General features: G+C 40.0%; 2 protein-coding genes across 3 annotated transcripts in view; both read right to left on the bottom strand.

Moving 5' to 3' along the window:
* The window catches only part of LOC119483604 (vang-like protein 1), a 78,859-nt gene that overhangs the window by 51,130 nt on the left and 9,716 nt on the right, over positions 1–18,013 (bottom strand). Inside the window, exon 2 of the mRNA XM_037761848.1 lies at positions 1,938–1,989. The gene's annotated coding sequence lies outside the window, so the exon portion shown is untranslated. The remainder of the gene's footprint in view (positions 1–1,937; positions 1,990–18,013) is intronic.
* Positions 7,784–18,013, bottom strand: part of LOC119483615 (helix-loop-helix protein 2-like) — a 28,090-nt gene continuing 17,860 nt past the window's right edge. Inside the window, exons 1-2 of one of the 2 annotated variants that reach the window (XM_037761870.1) lie at positions 12,357–12,997; positions 7,784–10,360 (exon numbers count right to left, since the gene is read on the bottom strand). In XM_037761870.1, coding sequence (XP_037617798.1) covers positions 9,947–10,318 — 372 coding nt within the window. In that variant the 5' untranslated portion in view covers positions 10,319–10,360; positions 12,357–12,997 and the 3' untranslated portion in view covers positions 7,784–9,946. Of the gene's footprint in view, positions 10,361–12,356; positions 12,998–18,013 lie in introns of those variants that run through there. The other variant, XM_037761869.1, reaches the window with a different exon arrangement.

The raw sequence follows: 18,013 nt of genomic DNA, 5'->3' as shown, positions 1-18,013 counted from the left end.
ATTAAAAGGTCAAATATATATTTATATACAGCATATATATGTATATGTTTTTTATATATACACATATAATGTATATAATATGAACGTGAATAATATCAAAAGTAGTAAGACTTGTTTTATATATATAATATATATATGGTATATATATATGTTTTTTATATATACACATAATGTATATGATATGAACGTGAACAATATTAAAAGAAGTAAGATTTCAGCAGTGTTATGTTTACATGTTACATTTATATATACATATACAGTATATATACAGTATGTATATAAACACATACATACATACATATATATATATGTATGTATGTGTATAGACTATTTAAAGACTAACATACTAAACTCCTGTTTTATTTGTATTTTATCATAATTCAACTTCATTCTCTGAGGATAAAAATCTTTCTCATGCTGATTCTCTCTGTGAATCTGTGCATCAAGCATCGTAGTTTGAGATTAGTGCGCCACCATGTGGCCCTTTGCTGCTATTACATGAGCTGATAATTTGAAAAGGCACATCTTCCATCTGGCAGACAGATGAATGTTCTCTATATATTTGCTGTATTTTTTTTTCACCTCAAATGTTTTAAAAATTAAAGGTAAATCATACAGTTATTTGTCTTTTGTCTGCTTGTTTGTTCAAGCTGTTGTTTGTAATTCATTATTTTATGATAATAATATTAATACGTATAAGTTATTTTAGTTTAGTTAAAGTAAAAAAAAAAAGTAAATTAAAAGGTTAATATGAAGAAGTGATGAATTCAAACTATTTTTAATAATCAATATAGCATCTACAAGTTAACAAAAGACCCGGATGTGTGAATCAATCAGCTGCAGTGAAAGCGGTGTAATCAGATTACACATCTGAATGGCATCGCGAGGTACACTCTGAGGCACGCGCGTCCTGTGACGTGCTGTCACTTCTTCACGTTTATTCAAAGCGGGGAGGCGCGTGCAGATGGCCCCCTATTGAAGAGGCGAGGTGGGTGGGGGCCCCTGAGATCAATTCAATTTGGTGTCCAGAAGATGGATGGATTCCTCCCCAAAGACACGGAGTTTATGAGTTTAGAGGGTTTTTTTTGGTAAATAGAGGAGGAAAAATGAACGTGTCTAAAAATGAAGACGAAGTGGGAAGAGATGCATTTTATGAGACCACACACACACACACACACACTCACACACACACACAGGAAGATATTCCGTCTACAGCAGGGTGAATGTGAGATTTTTCAGACCACTTTACAGTCAGCCAGATGAGATCCTCTGTTCAGGGGCCAATTACATTCAGTTTGTGACGAATAAGGTTTAAAGGCCCAATCCGATAGGTGTGTGTATACTGTAGGCTATAAATGGTTATTGGTGGGCTAGGAGATGGACTGACATTTGAGAATAAATTAAATATATACTGTAAATTCAAAGGTTTCATATAAAGATATAGGCTACATCTTGTTTACGACAAACTCCTGTCTTTCGATCAATTTAACCCAAAAAAATTAAACTCTGAATACAAGATTGGACTACAACAAAGTTTCACAGCAGCAGAAGTACAACAGAAGTTTAAAAATATATGTTTTTAAAACATAAATACTGTATACATTAAGAATACTGTATTCTACCATATATCTACTAGGCCTATATAAAAATGAAGCATGGGAAAAATACTATAAAAGGTATAAATACCATATACTCCAACATAAATAATAGCTGTAAAGTGTATTGAGGACAACAATAGTCGCAAAGAACCAAAACTGGATGACCAAAATGGGAAAATGACCCGGGGCCCCAGACCCTCAGAGGGCCCTGAAGGCCTAAGGTTGATTAGTTGTGACAATCAGGTTAGGGATTTTTTGATTAACTGCAAATTCGTGCAGTAAAAATGCACCACTAAAGTACAATATAACCTGAAATGAGGCAGCTTGTGCATTTTTTACCTTAATTCATAGGAGCCACAGGGGGGGGGTCGCCTAGCCTGTTGAGCGGGCCCTGCAAATAATGTGACAGAAGAGAGAGAATAATTTAATACAAAAATTATACTTCAATTAAGTAAAGAAAGGTTCACTAACAATTTTGTCAAGGAAAAACTGTCATGGCCATTTTCAAAGGCTGTCTTGACCTCTGACCTCAAGATATGTGAATGAAAATGAGTTCTATGGGTACCCACGAGTCTCCCCTTTACAGACATGCCCACTTTATGATAATCACATGCAGTTTGGGGCAAGTCATAGTCAAGTCAGCACACTGACACACTGACAGCTGTTGTTGCCTGCTGGGCTGCAGTTTGCCATGTTATGATTGGAGTATATTTCTTTATGCTAAATGCAGTACCTGTGAGAGTTTCTGGACAATATTTGTCATTGTTTTGTGTTGTTAATTGATTTCCAATCATAAATATATACATACATTTGCATGAAGCAGCATATTTGCCCACTCACATGTTGATAAGAGGATTAAATACTTGACAAATCTGCCTTTAAGGTACAATTTGAACAGATAAAAAAATGTGCGATTAATTTGCGATTAACTCTGGACAATCATGCATTAATCGCGATTAAATATTTTAATCGATTGACAGCACTAGTAATTTTTCAAGCAAGAATGGAACTGATTCTGACTTCTAAAATGTGAATATTCTGTGGTTTTCTTTGTCGTTGGAGAGTAATCTGACTATCTTTTGGGATTTGGACTGTTTGCCGACCAAAACGAGACATTTTAAGACATCACCATGAACTCTGGGAACTTGCATTCTTTTGCTATTTGCTGACATTTTATAGACCAAACGAATAATCAGTAAATGGGAGAAAATAATCTCCAGACTAATCAATTATGAAAACAGCCATTAATCGTAGCCCATGCTGTTCTGCAATAATGATAAAAATGTTTTGGGGAATTGAGTTCAAGACAGGGCAGGGATGAGCAAGTAATTCATTTTTCACTCATAATAACGGAGGATTAAAGTTGAGATAATGTCTTTATGATTCAGTAATTATAAATCTGCATCTTGGCTGTGTGCGTGTGCCCTCCGAGACTTGAAAAGGGGACAGCAGGATGTTGAATAAACTCCCCTCCTGACTCACGGTGACTCACAACCAATGAGGCGTCCCCGACAAAGGCCCAACAATTGGATTTAAAAGATCTTAACCAAATTGAAACCCAATGAATATCGCCGTTTTAACTCGCCAGATTGGGCCGTGTGCCGGGGCCTAATGCATGCGCGCACACCTTCTGACAGGCCGGCGGTGCAGATGGTCGGAGCGTGAGTCTGAATGAGAGGGGGACCATCCACGGCTGCTGACGCATTGTGGGGGGACGTCGTCTTCAATACAGCACTTAATGAGAACAGACTGACTCTTTCTCCCCTCCCCTTCTCCGTCCTTCGTCCATTCTATTCCTCCCCCCCTTCCTCCTCCTCTGATTCTCCACTTCTCCTCTCCTCTGCCCATTTCCATCTGTTTGGAGACAAAGGGCCACGAGCCAGCTCGAGCCCCGGGACCCTGCTGGTGAAGTAGGCAGGGATAATACGGCCCATCCCGGGGGCTGCATTTCAACACATGGACCAGGCTTTGTACTTCTGCTGCACGAGCACCCTTCATGCTGCACATACACGGGGATGTGCACGATTGGGGAAAACCACGAACACACAGAGAGGCAAGAGGGAGGAAAGAGGGGTGGTGGTGGTGGTGTAATATTGATGGGGGAGTTCTCGCCTTGAACATGAACACTTCCATAATACCCAACGACGTGGAGAATAAAAGAGAGGGCGAAAGAACGAGGCGGCACCAAAAGCCCCAAATGTTGTTCCTCGTACTGTGAACATATGGCTGTTTGTTGTCATACTCTTCCTCCCAGTCCAATTTACACAGAGCTCTCAGAATTAAATGGGTGTGTGTATACCTGAATGATGATGAGGAGAAGGATGTCCTAGCGCTGATAATGGCCGCTGTATAATCCCCTGCTGTCTGTACACACCTCCTGACATATGGTCACTCCTCGGCCTTCACCATTACATAAGCCCACAGTGCAAAGAGGGTAACGGAGTGGGGGGTTGGGGGGGGGGTTGTGGTGAAACGTGGTACTTTCTCACGCACACACACATGCACCGGCCACACTGTTAGCCAGGCTGTTCAGTGCCCTCAGCAGTTTGGGCTTTTCGCCTGTCACTTCCCTCTCCCCTGCCCCTTCTGGGGGTTTGTAAAGAATAAATTGAAGAGGACTGATGCTACGGAAGCTTTTGGGGATGAGGAGCACAAATGGCCTCATAGTGCTCCACGGCGACGTACAGATGGACTCCTCCATTCAATAAGCTCGAGCAGAAGTCTATCTCCACGCCATGCCAGGATCGCAGAGCTTGTTTTGTGTTCTGAAGGAGGACAATCTGTTGATGCGACATATTGGGGTTCTTTTCTTTTCTTTCTTTTTTTTTTGGTAAAAGCATTGACGGAGCGGTCTGTAATATTGGACCAGTCGGGTTTGAATGATGTACAACAAATGTTCTAATGGAAAACAAATGATTATCAAACATTTAAATGTTATGTGTTTCTTATGGGATGCAAACTGCTGACAGTGCCAGATTTGGTTAACAAATCCGCTGCCTTTATATTGTGAATCGCGCGATTGTCTTCTGTTTCTGTGTGTTCAGACTGACCAGGAAGCAACTTTAAATCCCCTTCCCTATTGGACAAAAAAACACCCACTAGCATCTGGCTATGGTCTTTAGTGGTAACGGTTACAAACTTTCATTCCCTGGACAAATGACTCTGCAGTAGTCACAGGTAGGCCAATTTATCGGCTCCAACTCAAGGATGTATGATAAGAACTGGATACCGGACCCCAAGATGGCGCCTATTTAGTCCAATTACTCACCTGGCGCATAGCATTGATGTTTTAAGAGAAGCTCGAGTGAAATAATAGAAATAACCAGAGTTTCTGCTGAATTCTGAGGTCAGTCACAGGCTGAGCTTAACACACACAGTCTCACCTGCTGCTAGCTAGTTTACGGCTAACGTCTCTACAGTTGGTGTATAAGCTGTTTGGGGCGAATAAACACAAACGGCCTAGCAATGAAATTGGTGTGAATGACCCGGGGTAGAAATTTGCTGAACAATGGTCCAACAGGATGATGAAACATTGTATTTCCCTACATGTCTCTTCAGTCAGTTGCTTTAAACATGCTCCAAACTTCGCCACTTTGGAGCAGCAGAAACAAGCTGTAAGCACAACATGGACATATCACCTTTTACTGTAAGTTAATATGGTGAACTTGTTAGGAAACAGTTGCGCAAGCAGTTACGGATTCCAATTTCCACTCTCTTTTAGCTCTATTTTTGGTCTCCACCAATCCTGAGGGAAATATCTGTCTCTTTAGCTGCTAAATGCTCCACTATGTTTACTAGCTAGCTGCTAACTGTGTCTGTCTGCTGTTTGCTGTTGAGCGGGTAGTGTACAGTGGGTCTTTGGAGCTATTTTGGTGAAAACAGCAGCCTGTTGCGGCCGAAAAACGACGCTACGAGAGCGGTGAGAGTCAACCAAAACAGTACAGTTGTAGACCGGACAGCTCATATGTATTATGTATGGAAACGGCAAAACTCAATAAAACTTCCTCAATTGTGCAAACAGAGTTGATGCGCTAAATGCGATACGGAAACTGAGCAAACTAACAGTAATGTCTGTTGTACAACATATCTAAAGTTTGCCAACATTAGCCACCACATTCACCTGGTCATACCAGACCAACTAATGCTGTAGCAGCAAAGCCTGAGTGTATTTAAATTAGCAAGGGTGGGTTTTACTTCTTATGAATTCAACTTTTCATTTGTAAGAGGAACAATGTGTTATTTCCTCTTTCAAAAGTTACAGAGCCTTTCTTTAAGTTCATTTCCAACGACTCGTAATAGCAGCCTTGTCACCATATAAACTTTCTCGGCCCGTGTGAGTGCACTCGTCTGAAGGTAAAAGTCAGGCAGGCAGGTGACAGACAAACTGACAGACGCCAAATACAAAAAAAAAACGAGACACAGGAGGCCCTTGAGCTGAAAAGGAAAGAACATTTCATGCAACCTTCGGTCTCCGCAGATAAAAAGATTTGAAACGACAAACATGGCTTCACTAAAAAACATCACTGCAGCAGCTGCCACCCGAGATAGATAGATAGATAGATAAATAGATGGAGAGATAGACAGATAGATAGGGGTGTAAGAAAATATCGATACACATGAGTATTGCAATATTATGTTGTGGGATAGTGTATCGATTCTCCAAAACACTGTATTGATTATTAATTATACGTATTAAAAATCGGCGGACCACCATTGGGCCCGTCCACTATTCAATCTTTCAGAGGTTGTCGCGAAAACTAGAAACTAGAAAACCTAAGGAATCCATTGGTACCAAGCATGTCATACTAGCTTGTTGAGAAGGAGGCTAGATAACGCTACAACATAACGCTAAAATTTGGCGATGAAAAACTGGCATGGCCATTTTCAAAGGGGTGCCTTGACATCTGAACTCAAGATATGTGAATGAAAATGGGTTCTATGTGTATACTATGGCATTTTTCCTAAAAATAAATTTAGAAATCGCAATATATCTCCTTGCATAAAGTATCGCAATATATCGCAATATATTGAATCGTTACCCCTGTATCATGATACATATCGTATCACCAGATTTTTGCCAATACACTGCCCAGATAGATAGATAGATAGAGTTTCTAATCATACATATTTGACATATTCTGTTGCTCAATTGGAACAGCTTAACTGTGGCATTTCCAGGGTGAAGGGTTTGGTTCCCACTGGGGCCACCCAATGCTTGTGCAAAAAAAAAAAAAAAACAGGTTCACTCATGATAATCTAATGTGGCTCAGATAAAAGCATTCACACATCTCCTGCTCTGTAACTCAACTACAAGCTTTTTATAGCGCAATCGATTGGGAACAGGCGTGTACATCACAAATGAATATAAATATTTGGATCTTTTTGTTCATACCATTTGGCAATATTACATCTCGGCGCTCACTCGCTCATAAATTTCCATCTCTCCCATCCCTCCTCTCTCCCCGGGTTTCCCACGGGAGGTGCCAGACGGCCAGTAATTTGGTTGTCTTGGCTCGTCTGGAGTAACACCTGCCCCCTCTCTGGGGAGGGAGAGAGCCTTTCAGCCAGGAGCACACATGTAGGCTACCACTGCCTTTAGTTGCTGACCACTGTGTGTGTGTGTGTGAGAGAGAGAGAGAGAGAGAAGATGTGTGTGTGCAGAGCTTTCTATATCTGTATGGCTTATTTCATCTTGCATTGTGTTTGTACAGTAGGGCTGAGTTTTCATCTGTATGCTAAACTGCACTTATTCCACCTTGCATTGTGTGTGTTTACAGTGGGCTAAATGTGAGAGTGCTGATTTGCATGAGCATCCAGCGCTCGTGCACGTGCCAGCGTGAAGCTGACGTCATCCATGCATCATTCCAATCAGCTGAATATTAGCAGCTGTCCCTTTTTTTCCCCTCTACATTGCAAATTAAAAAAAAAATCTTTATTTTGAAAATATTAGTATTTCCACTTTAAAAATAAAACAGGAAAATATGAAAAGTTTGTTCATTAGAAGCCAGCTGTCACATGACACCTCTATACTACAAAAGATATGGCCAATATTAGCTGACGTAAGCATGAAGTCACCCTGCACTGCAGGCATCATTCCAATCAGCTGAACATTAGCAGCTGTCGCTATTTTTTTTCCTCTACATTGCAAACTCAAAAAAACCTTTGTAACTTTATTTTGAAAATATAAGTATTTCCCCTTTAATTCAAAATAAAACTGGAAAATATCAAAACTTTGTTCATTAGAAACCAGCTGTCACATGACACCTCTACTACAAAAGATATGGCCAATACTCACTGACATGTGCGTGAGCATGACGTCATCCTGCGCAGCACGCATCATTCCAATCAGCTGATTATTAGCAACTGTCCACATTTTTTTCTTTTTACATTGCAAACTCAAAAAAAAAGCTTTTTTTTAAAAAATATTTCGAAACAGGAAAAGGCATTTTTTTCAAGTATTTCCGTTTTAATTCAAAATAAAACCGGAAAATATGAAAAGTTTGTCCATTAGAAACCAGCTGTCACACGACACCTCTACTACAAAAGATCTGCATAAAGCAACAAGTAGCCTACACAACCCTGAAGAGACAAAAAATCTTTGGATAGAGGATATGTTTGCTTTTTTCTTCACTATAAAATTACTTATTGGATTTCGTAATACAAAGCAGACACAAATAAATAAACCAAAAAATAGAACATCAAAACATTGAAGAGAATAAATCAGACTATTTTTTCGAAATTATTATTTTTTTTGGTAACAGCAAAAAAAAGAGGTTTGCTTCTGAATCCTGTTTGACATAATCATTCATATGATTACATTTTTTTAAATTGAATTATTATTTTTTTAAGCAGATTCTCATTCTAAGGGCAACCTCTGAACACAACAATTTAGGGAAATAAACATTTACGAGGCCGTTGAACCCCATCTTGAAGTGCTTATCGTTGCTATTGATAGGCAATAGACGTGACGTTAAAAACAAAACAAAAATATGACATACATCAAACATACATCAAACAAATAATTTATGCTATGGATCAACAGAAAGTGCCATTTTTTAAGAGTAGAACACCATCACTTTCCAAAGTTTCACAGCCTAAAATATAGAAGCAACAAACATTTATACAAAAAAAGGACGCCAGCCTAAGATATATCAACATAAATAAATTAGCCTTAAATATTAACACAATTAAATAAATAATTCCATACACTTTAAAAAAAAAAAAAAAAATGATTAAGGTCACAATTTTATATGTCATAAGTGGCACTTTTTTTTTTTCTTCCTTAACGGAAAAACATCTAAACTAAGATCTAAAGCAGCTATTACATCCTTTCGTTTCGATGTGTGGAACAAATGTGTGTTTTTCTTTTATTGGACCTCAAATTGAGACTTCAAGGGGAGGATTTCGTTTTGAATATATTCATGACATTAGGTAGGATTCAACTAATATCATTTATTGGGGAGATTTCATGTGGAAAGTTTTCTTGATATTTTCACACATTGTTTTCCCCCACCTCTGGGAGTGAAAGCCTGCAGGGCTCTTGCAGCCCATCCTCCCCCAACTGTATGTCAGATAATAATTATAATTATTGCATCTAACAGCTCAAACGACTCTGTGCTTGTTGCTTTTGTTCAGTGGACTCAAAGTTGAAAGCTTTCACTCTGCAACACTGGACTCACACTGGGGGTCAACTCAGTCAACTATAGCAGGTATGGCAAAGCCCCAGCAATCCGACCACATTTGGTGGAATCAGGAGGAATTATTTCAGAGATTTTGAGCCCTGAATGTTAAAATTGGCTGATTCTTTTTTTATATTAAAACCTGGGATTACATATTTTTATACACCCTCCATTAATTAAAATGTTCATCCAGGTTTTTTGAGGGTTGGGAATCAAGAATACAATTTTATCCACCCAGAAAGTGACAAATTTAAAGGTAATATCTGCACAAAAGCTACAAAAATATTGGCCCCACATCACCCTACAACCTTGCCATATACCCAAAATTGACACCCCAAGTCCAAAACAACCCAAAAACCAATTTGGGTCATTTTTTTTTAATATTAAAACCTGGGATTACATATTTTTATTTAAATGTTCATCCAGGTTTTTTTTGTAACATGTCTTGTGAGAGTTGGGAATCCAGAATCAAATTTTTCCACTCATAAAGTGACAAATTTAAAGGAAATCTCTGCACAAAATCAGCAAGAGCTACAAAAATACTGGCCCCCCATCACCCTCATCACCATCACCATCACCCTACAACTTTGCCATACCCAAAATTGACACCCCAAGTCCAAAAACAACCCAAAAAACAATTTGGGTCCCTTTTTTTTTTCTTTTTTTTTTTTACACATCCAGCACGTGATTGAGATATGAGATGTAGCAAATAGCCAGTCTGAGGATCTCGATCTTGGAGAGTTTCTTGTCTGGAGGCAAGGTGGGCAGTAGTTTCCTCAGCTCTGCGAAGGCCACGTTGAAGGCCTCCACGCGGATCCGCTCCCTGGTGGCGTGCGCAGAGCGGTACTTGGCCGTGGCTCTCCTCCTCCTCCTCTTCTCCTCTCGGGTTAGAGGCTGGTCGGATTTGCACTTGGGCCTCTCATCTTCTCCTCCCGGCTCGTCCGAGGTGCAGCCGGCCGACTTGAGGCCGCTAAGGATGCTCTCCGGGTCGGACTGAGTCCAGGAGAGGTCGTTGTCCGTCTGGTCCGGGCTCAGCATCATCTTTATATCTTTATTGTTGGCAGTCGCTCCTCCTAAAAGAACCTGGAAGTGTGGACAAACTGTTACAATATGGATTTATGCAACCTGTGCAACAAATTTATATCTTTAACCTAATCTAAAATCTTACAATTTAGGCTTTTTAAACTTTATTTTTTTATTTTACATTATGTCCACTGTCAGTGTGAAAAGACTAAAAAAAATAATCAGATTATGGCTGTAGAGTGATATTAAACCAAGAATAAATTCAACTTGATTAAAAAAAACACATATTAAAATATGGATTTATGCAACCTGTGTAACACATTTATATCTTCAACCTCCTGAGTAAAAAAAGAGATGAAAAAGTGATTTTCCTTCCTATTTAGGGTTAAAAGAAAAATCTTACAATTTAGGCTTTTTAAACTTTATTTTTTATTTTACACCATTGTAGTGTACCACAGGACCATTTCAGTGTGGAAAGACTAAACAAAAATGAACAGATTATGGCTTTAGAGTGATATTAAACCAAGAATACATTCAACTTGATTGAAAAAAACACATATTAAAAAATGGATTTATGCAACCTGTGCAACACATTTATATCTTTAACCTCCTGGGAACCGAGTAAAAAAAAGTCTTCCAATTACTTTGTTGTATGATTTCCTTCCTATTTAGGGTTAAAAGAAAATCTTACAATTTAGGCTTTTTAAACTGTATTTTTTATTTTACAGCATGTCCACTGCAGTGGACCACAGGACCATTTCAGTGTGAAAAGACTAAAAAAAATAATGAACAGATTATGGCCGTAGAGTGATATTAAACCAAGAATACATTCAACTTTTTTTTTTAGAACTATTAGAACTTTACACATGCACTATCTGCAACCATCTTGAACTCTAACCACTGGCGCACTTTACAATTACTTTACACTATACATCCTATATACCACTTTATAGACTGCACATATTACATTTATTTATTGCACATACATTTATTTATTGATGGACTGTACACACTATGTTCACCCATTCACTCTGTATCTTTTATATCTCTATTATTGCTTTTATATTTTTTGTATGCCTTTACCTCTCCTGTGTTTCACTCTGTTTGCTGATGTTGCTGCTTTGACACCTGAATTTATAAATAATGAATAAAGGTTCATCTTATCTTATCTTAACTTGATTAAAAAAAACTAATGCCATATCACTGGAAAGCCCATGATGTCCTCTTTACAATACACCAGGGGTTGATAAGAGTAAGTCAAAAGATTAAAAGGATATGCATGTGGACAAAATGTCCACTACAGAGGACACATGTCAATGGGCTGGGTCACAGGAGGATATAAGATAATAAATAATGAGCCTCGTATGTGTATATTCTTAATACGCCTGTTGTTGATCGAAACTCACAAAAATAATAATGAAAAAATATCAATTAAATTGAAGTGTTTTCTGCCACCCTGAGGCCCCAGTATGAGAGCTGCACACAGCGGGGGGCTCGTCTGGGTGCCAGGGCCCCCCATAAATACAAAAATTCGTTGCATAATAACATTAAACTCCATAAATAATGAATGATGAAAAATAATTTATTAAAGCCCAAGGCCTTAAAAAAGAGCCACAATTAGGAAAAACGAATCTTTAAAAGTGCTTTATTTTAGTTTCAAATTAATATCTTTTATTTAAAAAAAAAAAAAAAAAAAGAATAATGCAAGTTGTGATCATTTTCAGAAGGAGAAACTCCCTTTTTTTTGTGAATTAACATAATCAGAATTGGCCATCTGTCACAGTGTGATGAACACATCTGCTTGGCTGAGGCCACGGTGACTTGACAGCATGGAGGCATAAGACGGCAAAAAAATAATGTTGACATCTGCTGGACATGGAATTATTAGAGCTATTGTGTTTTTTATAAAACGGGGATAAGTTAAAAAAAAAAATATATATATATATATATATATATAAAATAAAAAAATAGAAAATAGCTAGCTAATACAGGTAGACACATTTAAAAACTTAATTTTTAAGTGTATGTAGAATTTATTTCTACATTTGGGACTCACCTTGACAAAGAGTTGGGAGGCGAAATCTTCTGGAAACGAACTTGACTCAACTCCAAATTAACTCATATTCCACCGCAGCAACCATCAAGATGTTCAATATGAATAAAAAATAAATAAATAAATAAATAAATTAGTTTGACTTTTTTCAGCCTCGAACCTGCAACATGGGGGTCAAACGTCAAGCTGTGGGATGAGGGGGAATGTTTCTGCAAAAATAGTCCCAAAGTCTTACAGATGATTGAGTAGATTAAAATAATAATAATAATAATAATGATGTAAGGAGGGATCAGTCAGCCCCCCGTGTGATCCCAGCGATGGAGAGACAATAGAAGGCAGATATAGTGGAGAAAGTGCAGCCGGGGCTACTCGTCCATCCACCGGTGGAAGATGGAGATAAAGGGGGCGAGATAAGCGCAGCTCTCCCCGTGTCAGGAGTGAGCGGATCGGAAGCTGGTTCACAGATAATCCCCTCTCTCTCTCTCTTTTCTTTCCTCCAGTCTTTCTTCCACCCAGTTGTCATATGCGAGATAAGATCCAAACGATCCCGACTAATAAAGGCTCACTACAGGGACGGAGAGGATGGAATATATTTGAGGAATGGTATTGTCTAACACCGCCCCCTCTCTCTCTCTCTCTCTTTCTCTCTCACACACAAACATACACCTCCTCCTCCTCCTCCTCCTCCTTCTCCTCCTCCTCCTCCTCCTCTCTTCACGCCCCTCAGCCCTCAAGCGCTCTCCCTCCCGTGGGAGTATAGTGGGCAAAGGGAAAGCAGAGATGTGTGTGCATGATAAAAGATGGGGAGAAAAGATAAATAAATACTATGTTGTTGTTGAGTTTATGCATGTGCATAGGTGATTCTGAAAAAATAATTTTCAAAATGCAAGTAGAGAGAGAGAAAGAGAGAGGGAGGGAGATTTTCAACTTAAAGCAAATCTGATAGCTTAAAAGTCAGAAGTCATTATTCTAAAATGCCTTTTATCTTTCTAATTGTCATTTAAGATAAGATAAGGTGAGCTAAGATAAGGGATAATTGTTCCCAAGGGGGTGATTCAACAGTTCAGTGAGGGAGGTAGATGGAAAATTCAGACTTGTTTGTGTCATGTTGTTTTTTAATTAAGACAGCATTCGTGTTTTTGATTTATCATATCATCTACTGTCTAAGATTAAAATTAAACTTTTTCCATATTTGATTCCTTGTTTCTGTGTAGCCCAAATAGCAATATTGTGATTTTACTCCTGACATACGTTTGATTTGTCACTATTGGTTATTATTTACTTCCGATGTATATAAAGACTAATTTAAAGTGTCAGTAGGTAGAATGATTTTTGCATCATTGCGCAAAAATTCCAAAACAACCTTTCAGCATATTGTATATCAAGGGTTCTGAGAGAAAACTAGACTTCTGCACCTCCTCATGGCTCTGTTTTCCTGGCTTTAAAAAATCTAGCCCGTGACGGAAGACTTTGACCAATCACAGGTCATTTCAGAGAGAGAGAGCGTTCCTATTGGCTGTTCATTCAACGGAGGCAGTTGTCAATCGAAGTTCATCTACTTGGGCGAGTAGGGGATTAGTAGTCCAAAGTTTCCTTCCCTGAAAGACCGGATAAGCAGGAATATGACAAGCTCCATATCCAACACCAGGTGCTAGAACTGGAACTGTGGACTCTCAAGCCGCAAAAACCACAAAGCAAAGACTCAGTGGACGGCCAGAAAGTAAGAAAAAACTTATTGGAGGATGTTAAAGCTGTAAAAAATTAGTTCAAGAAAACATACAACTCTACATCACACATTCAAATTGACCAAGTACATGCATTTCCTTAAGAAAAACATTCTCTGTGAGTAAATTTGACAGCCATCTTGAAAAATAGCCCCATATTGCAGTTAAAAATCGTTAAAACTATCAAAATTAGATCCAGCATGACACCAAGATCACTCAAGTCGACCAAGTAGATGAATGTCTATGAGATAAATCATTATCAGCAGGTCAATTTGGCGGCTATCTTGGATTTTCAAGTGGCCAATCGTTTATATTTGCTTAGTGACCCCTCGGCAATCATCATGCCAAATTTGGTGCTTGTATCACTATTTGCACGATTTGATTGAAGAATGGATGTTACCCGCTCCACTAAGAGGGGAAATGTCTCTTTGGTGGTGCTGCTAACAAGTCAGAGACATCTGAAACATGACAAGGAGCCCCAACTAGACGTTGCTTTGTTCATAAGGTGGGATACACTGGTATGATCTTTAGCAGTGCATTACATGTTCTAAGTGTTTTAATGATGGATATTAATCTGCAGAGTAACTAACTATAGTTATAGTGTAGTATAGTGTTGTCTATGACATTTCAATGTATCCTCATACAATGGTTCCTATGATATCTTACGAAAAGTTATTCCTCATTTTTGCGGTTTGTTTTCTTACGAAAGTCAAGCAACACCTTGGTTAGGTTTCGGAAAAGATCGTGGTTTGGGTTAAAATAACTCTGGAAGTGATATAACTTAAGTACCGAAGTTACGTGACATATAGTTAACGCTGGCATCTGGTTTCAAACGAGGTAGGAACAGCGACAGCGGTATCCTGGGATCCTTTTAAAAAGGTGGTTTCAGAGTCACAGGGGAGTTTTTTTCTTTTGATTTGTTTATCTTTGGTCCTAAATACAGTGCTAAAAAAAAGACCGTTCAAACACTGGTGAACTTTTTTGTCTGGTTCTGCCAAATTGGCCATCTGGCTGATGCGCAGGAATCGGGCTCAGGGTGCTGGCAGCGTTGACTTGGTACCGGTTCTGGAGGGACTGCTGAAGGCCCAACTGAGGGTGGAATACACATACTACCATATGATGGACAATGTGCAGGCCTTCAGCCGCACATGGACTGTTGGGGGGGTTGGAGGATGGAGAGTTTTTCTTTTATTAATCTCTGATCAGAGAATTACTTTGCTGGTTTTGAATGACTGATTTTTTGTTCAGATCATAGTGATGATGAGACAGTGATCTGGTTTCTCTTTTCCCTGCAAATGTTAAATAAAGGGATTTTGAAAACCAAAACTCTACCCTACTCTCCTCTCCTCTACTCTACTCTACTCTACTCTACTCTATTCTACCCTACTCCATACCCTCCTTTACCCTACTCTATTCTATCCTACTCTACTCTACCCTACTCTACTCTACTCTACTCTACTCTACCCTACTCTACTCTACCCAACTGTAGTCTACTCTACCCTTCTCTACCCTACTCTACTCGGGTAGTGTAGGAGGAGGGCTAGAGTTGAGAAGGGTACTACCCTACTCAACTCTAGGCCTCCTCCCATCATGCATCACTCTGCCCGGTGGCACCACCAGCATCGGGTCATGAGGGCACGGTTCCAGAGGAGGGACAGTGGCCAGTAAGTGTGGGGACTAGCTGCGCCTAACGAGGTGATTAAAACGATAAGGGGAAGCACGGATGACTTGCCGTGGCCCGCAGCCACCGCCATGCTTATTGCCACCGCACACACACACACACACATACACACACACTGTGAGTGAGAGAGAGAAGTACTACCACAATGCCAGAAGGATCAGTGAAAACTCAGCATGTGTGTGTGCCTGAGAGAGAGAGAGAGAGAGAGAGAGTGTGCACATGTGTGTGAGATGATGGACAGCTCGCCTTGGGCTCTGGCCGGGTCCGTGGAGTGTGTGTGACACAGAGAGACTCACAGCGGGGTGTATCGGAGACATGTCAGGACCAGGAGACAGAGGCCTCTTGACAGCTGGAGCCCACGGACACACACACACATGGCCTACCACCCTAATTGCTCCACAGACGGAGAAGTGGAGATGGTCTATGCTTGGTGGTCTCCGTCACCCGGGCCCCTCCTCAGTCCGCAAGGCCCTCGGCCAAAGACATGAAGGACCCCTCCAAGGCTGTTTTGTTTGTGCCTGCTGCAATTACATCCCCCAGCTGATGTACCGACTGTGGAGACAGGGAGGCAAACTGCAGGGTGGTGGAGTCACCAGAGAATGGTCATTTCAGTCAAAGGGATGACGCTTGGTTTAGTCATAACAATGCTGGTATTTGTTGTGCACTGAATCTTGCATCAGATCACGCTTCTGTTTAAGTAGATCTATTACAATCAAATGTAATACTGTATGAACATCCAGAAACAGGACCAGGTATTTCACGGCAAGATCATGCCTGCAGATGTGACTGATTCAACACTAAATCCTTTTAACAAGACATATTATCGCACATTTCAACCTCCAAAAGAAATTGTAAGAATTCAAAAACAAAAATATTGACTCTAAAGGTGATGTCAGCGTTGTGTTTACAGCTTGTTGTGTTGCCCAAAAGTGGCCAATGGTATACAATTCCTTATTTCATGTGTGCTAGAAGATGGGCACCAATACCGATAATGGATCAGATATCAGGTTGATAAATTTGTTTGCATACTATTTATATTATATACTGACATTTTAATTCCTGTTAATTTTGAAGATTGCTAGTGTACGATTTATTATTTTAATAATACACAACAATACACTAAATTTATATCTATGTACTTATTTGTTACATTTTGTTTTATGAAGTTAGGAAAGCAATGTTTAAGGCGAGCCTGATGTTGCCTTACACATAAAAGAATGATGCCAATCACTTCCACAGTGAGGCATACAGCCGATACCCAAAGCCCAGGTATCGCTATCGGGACTGAAGAAAAATCGGATTAAAAAGACCACCTCAGGAACAGGAGTTTAGGAGGTTGAAACGGCCTCTCACTGTGGTTCCCGTAATCATTCAGAACTGGCAGACACACAGGAAGCAGTACACTGATTTATGGTTATGATTATTCTTTGCAGGGCTTATATCACCGATCCAGCTGAGGCCTAATACTGCAGAGTTTCTGAGGAAATAAGATGCAAATTTGAAACCGGAGTTTTTTGGAAAGCATCACATTGTATTCAGGCGAAGGCTAAAAGAATTGTAAAGGCTTTAAAGATTTGTGTAGGTGGACGTCATTTTAAAGAAGCTGTCATCAGAAAGTTGCGAAGTGACGAGACGAGTGTAATGCGGTTATTTCTCTTATCAGTCAGCAGCTGTCTGAGCCGCTTGTTACAACAAAAAAACACCTTGAACTCGTGTGACATACTCCCACCTGTCACCTATCACACACGGGTACACACACACACACACACACACACACAGTTTTGAACATTCAGGAGCAGTGGGATGGAGCTGTGAAATGGGAAGGATTAGTCACTTTGTCAGGAGATGTATGAGGCTTCTCTCAGGTGGACGGCGAGCCACAGGGGGCATCTGGGAGAGGGAGACAAGGAATTAGAGGCCGGAAAGAGAAGACAGAGAGGAGAAAAATGAAAGTGTGCAAAAATGAAGACGGAGTGGGGAGAAGACGCCGTTTGCGAGACACAAAAAAGGGAGGCGGCGGAAGTTGTGGCGGCTGAGCGTTTAGCATCAGAAACTCTTAATTTGACAGCGATGGAACTCTTCTCGCATTTGCATCACTCGGACACACGCGGGGGAACACTCTGGGCAGTGTGTGTGAACGCCAACTTGTCCATGTGCTGTCTTTTCTTCCAGGGTAGTGAAATCGGCTGGACCCTGGCCTCCTGTGTGTGTGTGTGTGGAAGAGGGGGCGTGGGGGGGAGGGGTGTCGGTTCAGG

Source organism: Sebastes umbrosus, chromosome 24 (assembly GCF_015220745.1).
Source record: "Sebastes umbrosus isolate fSebUmb1 chromosome 24, fSebUmb1.pri, whole genome shotgun sequence".
NCBI lineage: Eukaryota > Metazoa > Chordata > Actinopteri > Perciformes > Sebastidae > Sebastes > Sebastes umbrosus.
This window is presented reverse-complemented; position numbering and strand designations above follow the sequence as displayed.